General features: G+C 42.9%; 1 protein-coding gene across 7 annotated transcripts in view; it reads right to left on the bottom strand.

Annotated features, from left to right (window-relative positions):
- The window catches only part of Herc4 (HECT and RLD domain containing E3 ubiquitin ligase 4), an 82,878-nt gene extending 74,684 nt beyond the window's left edge, over positions 1–8,194 (bottom strand). For 5 of the 7 annotated variants that reach the window (XM_089581013.1, XM_089581016.1, XM_089581015.1 and 2 more), the window contains exons 1-4: positions 8,037–8,194; positions 6,489–6,561; positions 2,639–2,791; positions 2,143–2,328 (exon numbers count right to left, since the gene is read on the bottom strand). In XM_089581013.1, coding sequence (XP_089437139.1) covers positions 2,143–2,328; positions 2,639–2,783 — 331 coding nt within the window. In that variant the 5' untranslated portion in view covers positions 2,784–2,791; positions 6,489–6,561; positions 8,037–8,194. Of the gene's footprint in view, positions 1–2,117; positions 2,329–2,638; positions 2,792–6,488; positions 6,562–8,036 lie in introns of those variants that run through there. The other 2 variants (XM_089581014.1, XM_089581019.1) reach the window with 2 other exon arrangements.
- Positions 8,195–13,144: the final 4,950 nt, after the last annotated feature.

Here is a 13,144-nt window from a genome sequence, read left to right as displayed (position 1 = left end):
CGTGCCCAACAACGGGCACAAATAACCGCATAAAGTAAAACAGGTTGCCAGATCAGTTTACTGACAAACATAATGTGATTCTAAGTTATAATCAAGATCCTCCGAAGATCTGGCACTCGAAAGACCGATATGAGAGGATATCCAAAATTCCGCAAATGCGCTTTTCCGCATAACAATGTTGCCCAAGAGAAGATGGCTGACATTGCATGTCCAGCTGAAACAAAGCAAGAAAGACTAGTTTTTTGTTTCATTTTTCCAAAATATGTTTTTTACATTCTATTCACACCCTCAGCACCTCTCCTGTAGCCCATGCAGTTTTTTTATAGAGGAGTCGGCCATCTCGATCTTTGGCAACATAGTTATATGGGAAAGCGCACTTGCGGAAATTTGAACATCCCCTATTTAGAGCAGCACGCCACAAATACGACCCGCGGCCGTCAATGTGAGGTGCCGTTTGCCTAGTCTGCTTTTCTGCACACTTCACTGTTGAAGGCCAAGCGGAAATCAATTACATGTTTGTTTTAATGTGACGTTATTGTGCGATGGTAAACTGGTAATGACGTTAGACCTTTTATAGTAAGTCGTTACTAGTTTCAAAACACTTTCGCTGCAGCTTCAATGCAAAGCGCACTAGGCCTAGCGACACTGGGAAAATGGTACTGCTACGGCGCCAGAGCTTGCCGGGCGGCACGTCCCCGCAGAAATGCGCCGCTAGCGCGGCTGCACCTCCTAGCTTTTTGTGCCGCATAATGTTTCGTCCATTCTGGTACGAATGCTAAGCCCATAAGACTAACATTACTGTGGCATCATACATTCGCAGTTCCAGGCAGAGTCCGGAGCACAGGACAATGCGTGCGTGGTAGTACCAAATGTTGCAAGCAATCATCATCTATCAGCTCCTAGCATAACGTACCCCGTGGGCAAAATTATGTACACATGAAGAAACTCTTTTGAGTGCTTTCTTTTTTTTTCAAAATTCCCAGCTGCCAAGTTGGGGGTGTGGCCCTTACAAGAGTATATACGGTACATAAGCAAGCTGCAACTTACACCATGAACCATGAAGCAAGCTCACAAAATCAAACGAGTTCATGAACATTCACCTGCAATATGGTTACTGCAGCTGTCAGCACCGAAGTCTGTAGGCTTGAAGTAAAGGCATGAGGTCTGTGCCTTTACTTCAATATCTGAGCCTGACTTGGTAATACACATAGATACGGCACAACAGTTCCATCTTCTGTTGTTAAACCTCTGCTAAAACCATCTGGCAGTGTACAAAGGCAGAGGGGAGCAGATGTTGACACAGTGCAGCATTGGTGCTTATCATTCAGCAGCCCTAATAGGTAAATATTAGGTAAAAGACATGTTAGAGCAAACAAAAGATGCAAAGAAGACGATGGGAAAGGAACTAACCCCCAACTAGGTAATTTATTTCAGACCATGGCTAGTGCATATACACCATATTTTCAGTAATTATACTGAGCTCAAGTCGTCACCTTAAAAGAATATAAAAAATTATATTCCTTCCTCAACAGGGTGACAGATGTGTCTGCTGATAAATCTTTATGCAATTAACTTCCATACATTCATGGGCAGTTGTACCTTTTATCCCACCTATAATCCTGGTATCATGAAGTCCAGGCTCACATGAGCAAACCTGGAAATGTGCTGGCAAATGTGTGAAGTCCTTTACTTTTTAGAAATGGGTCATGCTCATGCTTGCAGTCACTGGCACATCTACCAGTCTGATTTGCCACAAAAAGGAGGGATTTCACAGACCACCCCAGTGGCACATTACATGTAAGGGCTCGTAAGTGTTTTGCCACATTTTTTTTTTCTTATCTGAGCAGCAAGTATGTGGGCACAGGCCTGAATGTTTAAGTAAGGAAGAAAAAATAATCAGTACAACATACCTGTTAGCTACCTTTTTGATGCTGTGGAAACCTCTGTGGAAATAAACTTCTGCTCGTGCATTTACTGCACCTGCTCCTACGTCTGCTAACAGGTATGGTATATACCTTCAATGCTATGCTAAGGATGTAAGTAATACGTAGCAAATAAAGGTAAATATATTTTACATGTGCATACTTATAAATATTAGATACACATATATGATGTACCATCAGCTGGTTTTGCCTTCCTCACCCAGCTTGCGCATAGAGCGGTCTTGACCCAGCTGGCCAAAGTCATTGGAACCACAGCTGTAGACAGATCCATTTGCCAACAGCACAAGCGTGTGTTTCTGGCCACAGGCAACTTCCCGCACTGCCCGGGTGCCGAAACGCCTCACCCGCTCAGGCTGACAAACTGCTGTCTCGGTGTCCACCCCATCTGCAGGACCAATGCACGTTAAAAAGGCCAAAGTAAGACATGCACACACATCCACATCTCCAAAACCTATGCACAGAGTAAGCTGTGTGAAATAAAGAGCATGATTCGGGCTAGTTAGTACGTAAAGGCATGACAGCCCTGAGCCCTAACCTCACTAACATCTGTTTACACTACTGGTCGTTCTTTATGATCAGTAGATCAATTTTGTGAACTCAGCACCACCAGTTTTAGCTGCTAAAAAACTAAACTATCTGTATTTGCAAATCAAATGCCTTTTAAACATGCTCTTTAAGGCCATTACTTTCCTGACCTTTTCCCTGGGTGAGCCCCAGCTCTCCATGTGGTCCCAGACCCCAGGAGTAGAGCATCATAGGAGCCCCTGGGCTAGCGGGACCAAGCGATGGGCTTGCCCTCCCACTGCCGCCTGCCACTGTGTCGGAATGTGACCGCCTCATGCCTGGCACTGCACAGAAAATTTTAAAAATGAGAATAACACAGCTATTAGTAATTAATGGAGAAAATGTTATGCCTGTTGCTCTAAGGTGAGACCTATAATATAAAACCTATGTTTATAGCTGCTAATAAAGCACAAAAGGACTGCAAACTGAATGAGTGCCCAAAAGCAATGTCACTAATAGTGTTGCCATCAGCATCACCATTAGTGTTGTAGTACGTCATGCACAAAAACTCCCCCGTTCACCTGCTGCCCAAAGACAATGTTGCCAAGGTGTAGCTGAGTCAGGCGAGCCCTGTGGGCTGAGGCACGAGTGCATTAGAGAATGTGCTACCCTTGATCATGTGCTCCAGATGGGCCAGGAAGTGGGTGCACTCATGGGGTGCGGGGTAGCAAGCAGTACAACTGTTGCTGTCAATTCTCTGCCTGGGGGTGAACAAAAATTCCGAGACCTTCTATTTTCAGTGTATCCCTCAAAGCATTGACAAATTTTCACTGCTTAAAAACTGTGGAATATGTCCAATGCTATAACCAAGGCTATGTGCATGGCTGTAGCAAGGGTTTTAGTAATGCACCAATAAAAATTATCAGCCTCTTTTGGAACTGACGGTGCTATCTTGCCATATGGACAACATATGGCAAACAAGCAAGTGAATGAACAATGAGCCATAATCTTTTACTGCTCCTATAATATCTTGATGCAGTCACAAAGGCAAGATATGCATTAATTTGTTCCACGCTGCTGCAATATGATACTAAAAAAACACTGAACAGTACAGTGGTGTACTTCCAGTGGTATAAGAGTCCAGGCATTTTCTGAAATTTGCAAGAACCTGTATATGGTCCTAAAATTTGTGGTATAATCCATGCTACGCCTGAACTATTCAACTCTAGCAAAGCATACATGTTGCCCCATAATTTGTTGCCATGATAACACTCACAGCGATGTCACTAAACAAACTGGTATGCATTCGTTTATTGCGCTTGTCTTTTGTGCCACTGCCCAGGACAGTGACCAAGTGATCAAGGTCAAATGCCAAATTTTTCTTTGTGTATTTTTGCTTTTGAATGACGGGCAAGACATTAGTAAACATGGCCCACTGTGTGAAATTTGCTCGCGCACAGTAAATAATTTGTAATTGAATTTCTTCTCCCATACAGTTTCCATTCCTGTTTCAGTAGCTGCACGATGGCTGCAACGTCACAAGTAGGTATGCGATCATGTAAGGCACACTAAAGTTGCAATATAATAGCTCTTCGCTCATTCGCTGTCATTCTGGCTTCTGAAGCAGTCCAGCATAAGATGTGGAGTGAATTAGAACAAAAAACCGGTGATTATACTGCAGCTATTATTATTATTATTACTGTCTCGTTTGTTAACACAATACACACACAATGTAAAGTGCAGTGCAGGCAGCTGCAACCTGATGAAGCACTACAGTCGCATACAACTGAAGTCTGCAGTGAAGCTCCACCCACATTCAGGACTGCCGCACAGAATTCCTCCATGACAAAAAGTAGTCCATTGTTAATACTTGTCGTGTCACTTAAACAAGAAGCTAATCGCAAGAAAATGAATTATAAGCTCTAGAATTTTGATACCTGGTTTGTTTAATATAGTCAAACATTAAAAGGTTGATTTCATTTAATACTGTGATTGGCCAGCAGACTAATATAGTACACCGAGGACCGTGGCCCAGTGTTTTCTTACACTGCTGTTTTCTTAGGCTGACCATTTTTATCGAATGACATTAGTTCAATCTAATGCCATTTTTTTCTATGCGCAACAATATGGCCAAAACTAATATCATTTGCAAATGACGACTATTGTGATGGACAAAAAGTGACGCAGATAAAATATTTTGGTATGCTCTTTAATATTTACAAAAGGTAAGTGAAAGCAGCTTAAAAATCTTTACTGCACTTTTTAATGCCTTGTAAAAATATTTGCACCAACTTATTGAGTACTACTAGCCATCACGAGCCAAGCCAACATCAAGCAGCACTTAAGCAGCAGGCATATGGCCATGGAGAGAAAAAAATCTAGGAATGCGGCCAGCCTTCACAAGCCAAGTGCTCATGAAGTCGTTCGCTCCCTCGGTTTTTTGCTCTCCGAATCGGTTCCCAATGTTTTGGTGTCAGTATGTTTTTTCCTGCACGCGCCTGCACGGCCCACAGCACATGGGCAGACTACAGCAAGGAGGTTGGTCTACAGCCAGTTACCCCATGCTGGCCCGTGCGAGCAGCGGTGATAGATATCAGCGCACGCCATCATAATGTGTGATCACATGGGGGACCGACTCTCTCCTTTTTACTTTTTATGGCTAGGCTTCAAGGTTGTTGACGAACGTGCCCTACTGAGTTTTTTTTCCTCCATGCATATGGCAGACCTTGTGACGGACAGTGTATCGCATCAAATTGATCTCCAACGACGGCAGTGTGAAGTTATTGCTACTCTTCTGTTTACAGACAGCTGCTGCGACAAATGACATGGGCACACTTCCAACATCACCGCCAACACTGCCGCTGCACAAGCATGCACATGCAGCACATAAATAAACATGGCCGCCTGACCACTCAGTTGACTGGTGGCGAAAGTGGCAGGTTTCTTGCTTCCAATGCTATTGGCGTTTCATATGAATAAATGAATGACTACAAAATTATACAGCCAAAATAATATTACAATTCTTCTGATGCTTTTGTCATGTATTTTGAATGGATATTCTCACAGAGTCTGTGGAGATAATACATTTGCTCGGAGAGCGCAGGCGAATGGGTTCCACAAACTCAGTCGACCCTTAATTTCGTTTTTATCAAAAACCATTTTATTTTCTCAGGCGACAGCAAACGAATTTCATGCGAAGGGAATGACATTAACTTTGCTATTTGGCAGGGGTATAAATCTGCCAGCTACATTAAGGAGAGTAACCAGACAGATGATAGAAAACTACAAAAATGGCCAGTAAGACACGTCACTATTAAAAAGCACAGCTCCCTAACCCATTTGCAATTCCCTTAAATGAAAGATGACTTTTATTTCACAGCACGAATAAAAGTTTAAGCTGCTTTCCTTTTAATAAAGTTTACTTTTTTTTTCTTTGAGTGCACCAACCTTCATCCTTCAAGATCCCAGACCTACAAGCAGGGTATAGAACAGACAACACCGTTACACTTCAAGCCTTACAAGCCTTACAAGCCACTAAAGAATATTTACCGTTGCCATCCTAGAACTCGCTTGACAGCAGATAAATAGCGTGTGTGAAGGAGCAGTGCAAGCGCCAAATTAGCGTAGCTGTCTGCAATTTACCACAGACGCATTGTGAAGGACAGAGTTCACTACATTAGTTCAAACACAAGAACTATCACTCCGAGGCATAAGTCAACATGCTGGTGCCTTATGCCAGACTAACTGTTCATTCATAAATATGGCAAAGTCACTGTTGAAATTGCTCATCTAAATCTTGAGACTTGCATGTGCCTCAAGGTTTTTGTGCACACATAAAACTGCATAACACAAACCTTGCTTCGAACATAGAAACTCTGTTGCATCATATTTCCACTCTGGCAACAGTTAATTACATGCAGCAGTCACTTTTTTTTTTTTTCAAGCGATATCTATTGCCTCAGTATACACTCCCCATACTTCCCCGACAAGAAGCATTGCAGAAATTAGGCAGCGAATTTGCTCACATTTTCGCAAACTCACCTTGATATCACAACTTCCAGCAGTTTCCAATAGTCAGTAGAGAGAAATTTTCTGTCCCACTGCAGGCACACGCCTGAAAAAACGAAGGCTATGTCTAGAGTTCCGTCCAGACGGAACAACTGCAGCTGGAGTTTCACCCAGGCGAAACAAAAATCGCTCTCAGTTATATTCACACAGAACAGTGACTGTCACTTAAGTTCCCTAATAACAACAAACCAAACCTGACAAAATAAAACCATGCTGCAGCAACTATCTGCATGTTTTGTGATGCTGTACACTGGTATGTCTGGACAGAACTCTGTGTAATTGTGTTCCCTCTAGGTGGAACACTAGGCATTCTGAAAAGAAATTATCCGCACTCGGAGTTATGTCCAGAAAGAACTGCAACTGCCACCTGCTACCTGAAACCTAAGCTAACTGAACCAAACCAAACCTAACTGCTTTTGATGCAAAGGGTATCAAAACAAACCACGCAGTAATACACCACCATACATGCTGTGATGTTACATACTAGTGCCAGTCTGATCAAAACCTGATCGGACATTTGACACCAGAGGTTGGTCCAAGGAGGACTGAGGGGTCTGGTATGGACGGAACTGCAGTGACAGCAAATGCTGCGTTTGGACGGAACTCTAGCAGCAATCGTCATTCCGTCTGTATGGAACGCTCGCGCAGTTTTAAAATATGAATGATTCAGACCAACTAGCCCGCCAGAAGATACTTTTGAACTATATTTCCCCCACCCTGGGCTCTGTTCTATGTCTGCGCTTTTGTGTGTTACTGTGTTCTTGCTCGGTCCTTGTTTTTGTTCGCGCAGTTTTAAAATATGAACGCTAGACACTCCGGAAAAAAAAAAAAACGAAACCAGCATCACATCGCTCTGTTCTAAAAAAACAAACGAAACCAGCATCCCATCGCTTTGTTCTAGATCCATCTACAGAAAGGAAGCTGCGTGGTAAATCTGTATGAAATAGACGTTATGTGCATCAGTCTATGAGCTATCACTGCGGGGCAATTACTTCACATCATTGCAGTGCATCCCATCCAAGTTAAATCTTAAATTCTACAGGACAAAGCAGACAGCAATAGAAAAAGTGAGCCTACTAGAAGCAGGTTCATTTCAACACTATCATGGAAAACAAATTGCATCAGTCCAATTGTTTACTGACCCGATTAAAAAGCGAACAGATATGTGATACCAGCATACGATGTTGTACAAATAGCCAGGACCAGATATTCGCAGTCGGTTGCGGAGGCTATACAAAACCGCCGAATACATTCGGATGCGGAAAAATCGCATGCTTTAGAAGTTAGAGCGTAACGCGTAAGCTGTCATTGCCAAGTAAAAAGCTTGATTGGTCACACAACGCCACGACGCACAGTACAGCATGCATCTGTGATGACCCGACAAATTCAAAGCAGAAGCGATACATCAACACAGCCACAAATCACATGCAATGCACACACGAAGCACAGAAAAGACTTCCTGCGTGGTCATTGCTTATTCGCAACAACCTCTAGACCCTCCGATGCAGTCGTTTTACACACCTTCGAAGGCATTCCAGGCATACAGTGTCAATCTATTAGTGCTCGTGAATTTGTGTCGTGTACGAAGCTCGCGATTTACGGCCCTACGCGATACGATACCTGCAATGCTTCAAGCCAGCGTGAATACGGGAAGGGACGGGTAGGGGAGGAGGCAAAATAGTACCTTCAGTATATCCGAACATCAGGCCAAGCCAATCCGCAGAGCAGGATCCTTTCTAGGCGTAAGGCTAAATGGAGGAAGACGATCCTCATGTCACGTGACTTTTAATGACGTCATAACAAAATGGCGTTTGTTTAGGTACATTTCTGGGTACTTTTTGTTGCAAAATTAGGTAAAAATGGCGTCGCAAAATTTTGAAACGTCCCTAGCCATAGTTTCTAGGTCGCTGGCGTCTCCACGGTTGCCACGGTGACCATCGCTGTCATCGCCAACGCCACGGTGGTTTGTTGACATGGCTGCGATGGCTGTTCACCGCGCGGTGCATTGACGCGTGGAGTAAGTGCTGCCGTGAAAGTCATCAAAGGTTGGTGCAATGGCGAGTAATATTGACCGCGCTAACGTCCGGACTTGTACCCCAGTGCCCTAGTGTTGTCTTTATTATGCAAGTTTGCAGTGCGACCTGTTCCAGCCGTGGTATGATATCGGAAGCCCCTAGAGACGTTTTGCAAGGCGGTGCTTGACTGAATTTGAGGTCACTTCAGTTCTCTTCGGCACCTTTCGGTATTGTATCTCGTGTTTGAACATTGCCTCCTCTAGAAGGAGGAAATGGTTTGAAGCATTGGATGAGTGTCGAAAATTATGTTTCCTTGTGTTGCGCGTAACTGATTCTGACCTGTACGTACTGATAGGATGAGCTCGTATGCATAAAAATGGTGGATACTGCGAGCCATTTGGCAGTTGCGGTACATATAAACTATGTTCCTGGAGTCCTACATGTATGCCCACCGGCGACAAGCTATGCTAAAAAAAAATTAAAATGCGGAAGGAAGGCGGACTGGACGTACTACACGCTAGCCTTTGAAAGGACAACACATCTTCCGTCTTAATGTTTAATATGCCTGCAGTGTCTACCCACCAACTAGCCAAGCTGTAATGGATTACTTCGCGTTGACACCCATGTTGCGCAAAGCACACGGTAGGCCACAGCTGCTTTGTACGACGCCGTAACGTTGCCCACGGAGAGACTTAACGCGACGCATCGTGCCACATGAACTATGATCCGTACGCCTCTTTCTTCGCTGATAGGCGTTTAGCGAATGTCGTAGTATGGTCACACCACCGAACCTTTGAATATGTAGAAAGCTGCTTTTCTTTTATCTATTTGGTGAAGTGTTTTTATACTCATTAAGTAGAACGTGTGGTTCTTGGTGTATTTCTTGTAACGTTCAGCATTGGAATAAAGCCAGACAAGGCCGAAGCTTGTTTTGCTTGCTCTGTCATTTCTGTAATGGTTTGTGATGAAGTGGGAGGCTTGACTTAGGCTTTCAGCATCCGCGTAGCCAGTGTGGCCCTTGGGTTTGTTTGGGAACGATGTTGGGTTATTGCGGGGTAAGTAAAACACAACATAGAGAGAAACGTAAACACTCGGGATGATCAGTTTCTTGCACTTTCTGTGTGTTACATTTTCTGAGCTTCAATTTCTAGACGCCATGAATGCATTCCAAATTTCACAGCTAGCTGTTTTTTCTGCTGCACCAGTTAGTGAAAACACAGACTGATGGGCAAGTTGGTATGACATAATAAGGCAAAAACAGCACACCTGCATAAGGAAGATGCTGCGTTTTGTCTCATCTTCCTTCATCCTTGTGCAGGTGCACTGTTTTAGCCTTATTAGTAAAAGTATGTTGTACAGGGACGTTGGATGCCATGCATGCCGTAATGCGCTGCGTTAACTTTGTGCTAGCATTTGTAGCTAGAAGGGTTTCTTTTTGACATTAGCATTGTATAAGTGAATATAATTTGTGCGCATACATGAATAGCATGCTGGCTTGGCCTTGTAGGCCACTGCATCATTATGAAGTGTATGAGGTGTCACATTAATTGCACGCCTGCTTTTACTGCACGTTGCCAGTTTTGAGGGGAAAATCTGTTTTGTGTGGAGTCAGCAGTGACTAGGCAAGCGACCTTTGAATGCAAATAAGCTTGCTCCATAGATGGTAGCTCTGTGGGGCAATGGACACACACAAAAAAAAAGAGTAGCCATGACCTTTCAATATAAAGTGAAGAAGCAGCATAAACCAAACATCAACACGCCATGCATGTGACATGCTTCTCTGCATACAGTGAAGAGCTTAAAAATGCATGAAATGTAAACATGGGTTGTCTACTTATATTTGGTTGTTCCTTTTAGAGGGAAGCATGTTGACAAATTTTTCTCTGCTTTATGGCAAACGTCTAAAGGAGTGTGAGATTTCAGTAAGGAAACATTTACAGTTGGCCACATAAGTTTGAGGTATTCAAATTAGAAGGTCTGAAAAAGCTGTGTGCCTTTTCTTTCTAGCTGCATTCTAATTTTCATTCTTCGCTTGCCATGCTGCTGAATGGGTGGGTCTGCTGGTTCCTGAATTACTGTTTTTGTAATGTGCACAGTCAGAACATATGTATATCACGAGTATGAGGCAACATATTTAAAAGCACAATGTGAAAAGAGCTTGTGGATACATTTTTGAAGGTTGGCAGCTCAGTTCGCTGATATGTTTAGGTGCTTTTTATATTGTCAAGGCCCAGTAGGTATTAAAGGAGTAGAGACAACAAAATTTTAGTTGTTTCTTTTGGTTAGAATGATGCGCAGTACTTTAGAAAGACTAGACAGCTGCATGGATTGCGACAAGAGGCAATATATTTATAATTGCATTTTTTCTCTCGCACTGCTTTAGCTTAAACAACCGAACGACGACTGTGATGTCAGGGATGTGTTCAGGTCATGTGAGGCATACAAAGACAGCAGTATTGTTGCAGCTTTGTTCATTGTTATTTGCATCAACTCGTACACAAACCTGTCTAAGAGTTGGAGTCACATAAAGTGAACAGGCAGCGATTATATCTCTTTTTGCATGCCTCATGTGACCTGAACATGTATCTGACTTCAGAGCAGTCATTCGGCTGTTAAAAACCAAAACCAGATGACACGAGAAAAAAAATTCAGTTGTAAATTATTTAGCTGACAAAGTTAAAATCCACATGGTGGCTTGTGTACAGCATTGCCTAGTGCATCAGTGTAAAGAGAAATGCGCATCCAAAAATTTGGTTTCTCTACTCCATTAAAGATGTAGCCCATGACATGCTTGTGGCAGACCTTTGAGTTCATCATTCTTTTATGAGAGTTGTGAAACTGGCTCACTAGAGTGTAGCATATCAGGAGTCAGAGTGTTACTGGAGTAACTGACCTCATGGTGATTAAAATAGAAGAAAACTAGTTGAGTCCACAAAGAATGAGGTGCTCCTTTCAGAAGCAGAGCTGCTGTGAAGAATGTTCTATGAAAAGACAACCATCAGCTCTTTGCTACATTTCAGTTTATTATTTTCTTGAAGACCTAGTAACGGGTATTACAGAAATGATAAGAGGTACGTTACAGAAATAATTGGTACCTGCATATTAGCATGACAAGGGGTGACTAATAAAATTTTTGTAGGGGTCTATAGAATTTTGCCTCCATCGAAATGCGACCGCCACAGCCTGGATCGAACCCAGGTCTTTCGGGTCAACAGCCAAGCACCATAACCTCTGAGGCACCGCGGCGGCCAGTGATTTTCTATTACTGGCCCTCGGTACGGTGGGTTCACGGTTTTGCGGTAGAAATGTTATTGGTGTATGCCTGTTGTGCATATATTGGCTGAATATTTTTGTTCAAAGTAGTGCAAAATTTGTGAGTTCTTTTTTCTCTTAGAATCCACAATTCATACTGTGGCAGCTGTTACACTTGTATGACACCTTGATAAAACTAGCCAAAAATTATAAGCTTAAGTGTGTAGCAAACCAAGAAGGGCATGGGACAATTATAGTAATTTAGATGGAGTGGGGAAGTTGTCTATTGTTAATTTTTAGATTGCAGATTTAGTAAAAGTAGACGATACCTAGGCAACATGTAAGACATAAAGCAGAGACCTGGACTTTTGGTTGCTTATAATGTGGTCAGCCGTTGCCCCGCTGCAATGGCTGAGTGGTTAGGGTGCCCGCTGCTGTTCCCAAGGACGGGTTCGATCCCAGTTGCGCCAGCTGCCTATCAGTGGAGGCGAAATGCTAGACGCCTGTGTACTGAGTGACATCGGTGCTCGATAAAGAGCCCCATGTGGTCAAAATTAATCCGTAGCGCTGCACTATGGCGTTCCTCATAACCCATGTTGCCTTCGGACGTTAAACCCCATATTCTATACCATACCATAACTTTTACGTGTTCTGTGTGCTTGACCATTTAAGCTGCAGTAATTGCTGAGCACTTGTTGAGTTTTCATGAGTATTTTTATGTGTAAATGCACAATGTGTGACGGGGTGCATATCGACAATTACGTATGCATGGCACTCATGCTAAGACTGGCGTGCATGTGAATATTCGTGTCCATCGTGCAAATAAACGGAAGTTGCATAAATAGTGAACTAAATGTAGTGTCAAAATGTCTGTGAAAAAAAGATTGTCATGTTTGCATGTGCTGTTGAGTCATTTTGATTGTAATGGCAAGCGTGGTTACGTTCAAGATTGCAGCAATATCTCGGTACATTATGATTTTGAATGGTAAAATTTTGTCTGTCTTGCATCCGTTGCAGTTTCAAGTAAGGTGGACGCACACAGTTTCAACATTGCTGCCAACATGATTTGTGTGAATGGCTTTATTGTACACTGTTGGGAGTAAGGCTTCTAGTCCATCCGAAGTGCTCTGATGAAAAATACCATTTATAATGGTACTTGTGGTTCTTTCATGTCATTAAAACTAAACTCATATAATAAATAATGTAAGTTTGAGCTGCATAAGTGAAAGTTATGTGACCGCTTTGTTCATGACAGTACATTTGGTTCGGTTCAATCCGCTACAATGATAGAAGACCGTTCTGCTTTGAAACAGCAAATTGACATGCATTCAAGCTTGGGATGAGCAGCAAGAGAGAAAGCGT

This window comes from Amblyomma mixtum, chromosome 3 (assembly GCF_055824585.1).
Source record: "Amblyomma mixtum isolate Tamu chromosome 3, ASM5582458v1, whole genome shotgun sequence".
Classification (NCBI taxonomy): Eukaryota; Metazoa; Arthropoda; class Arachnida; order Ixodida; family Ixodidae; genus Amblyomma; species Amblyomma mixtum.
The sequence above is the reverse complement of the archived record's forward strand: the minus strand, read 5'-3'. Positions and strand labels throughout refer to the sequence as shown.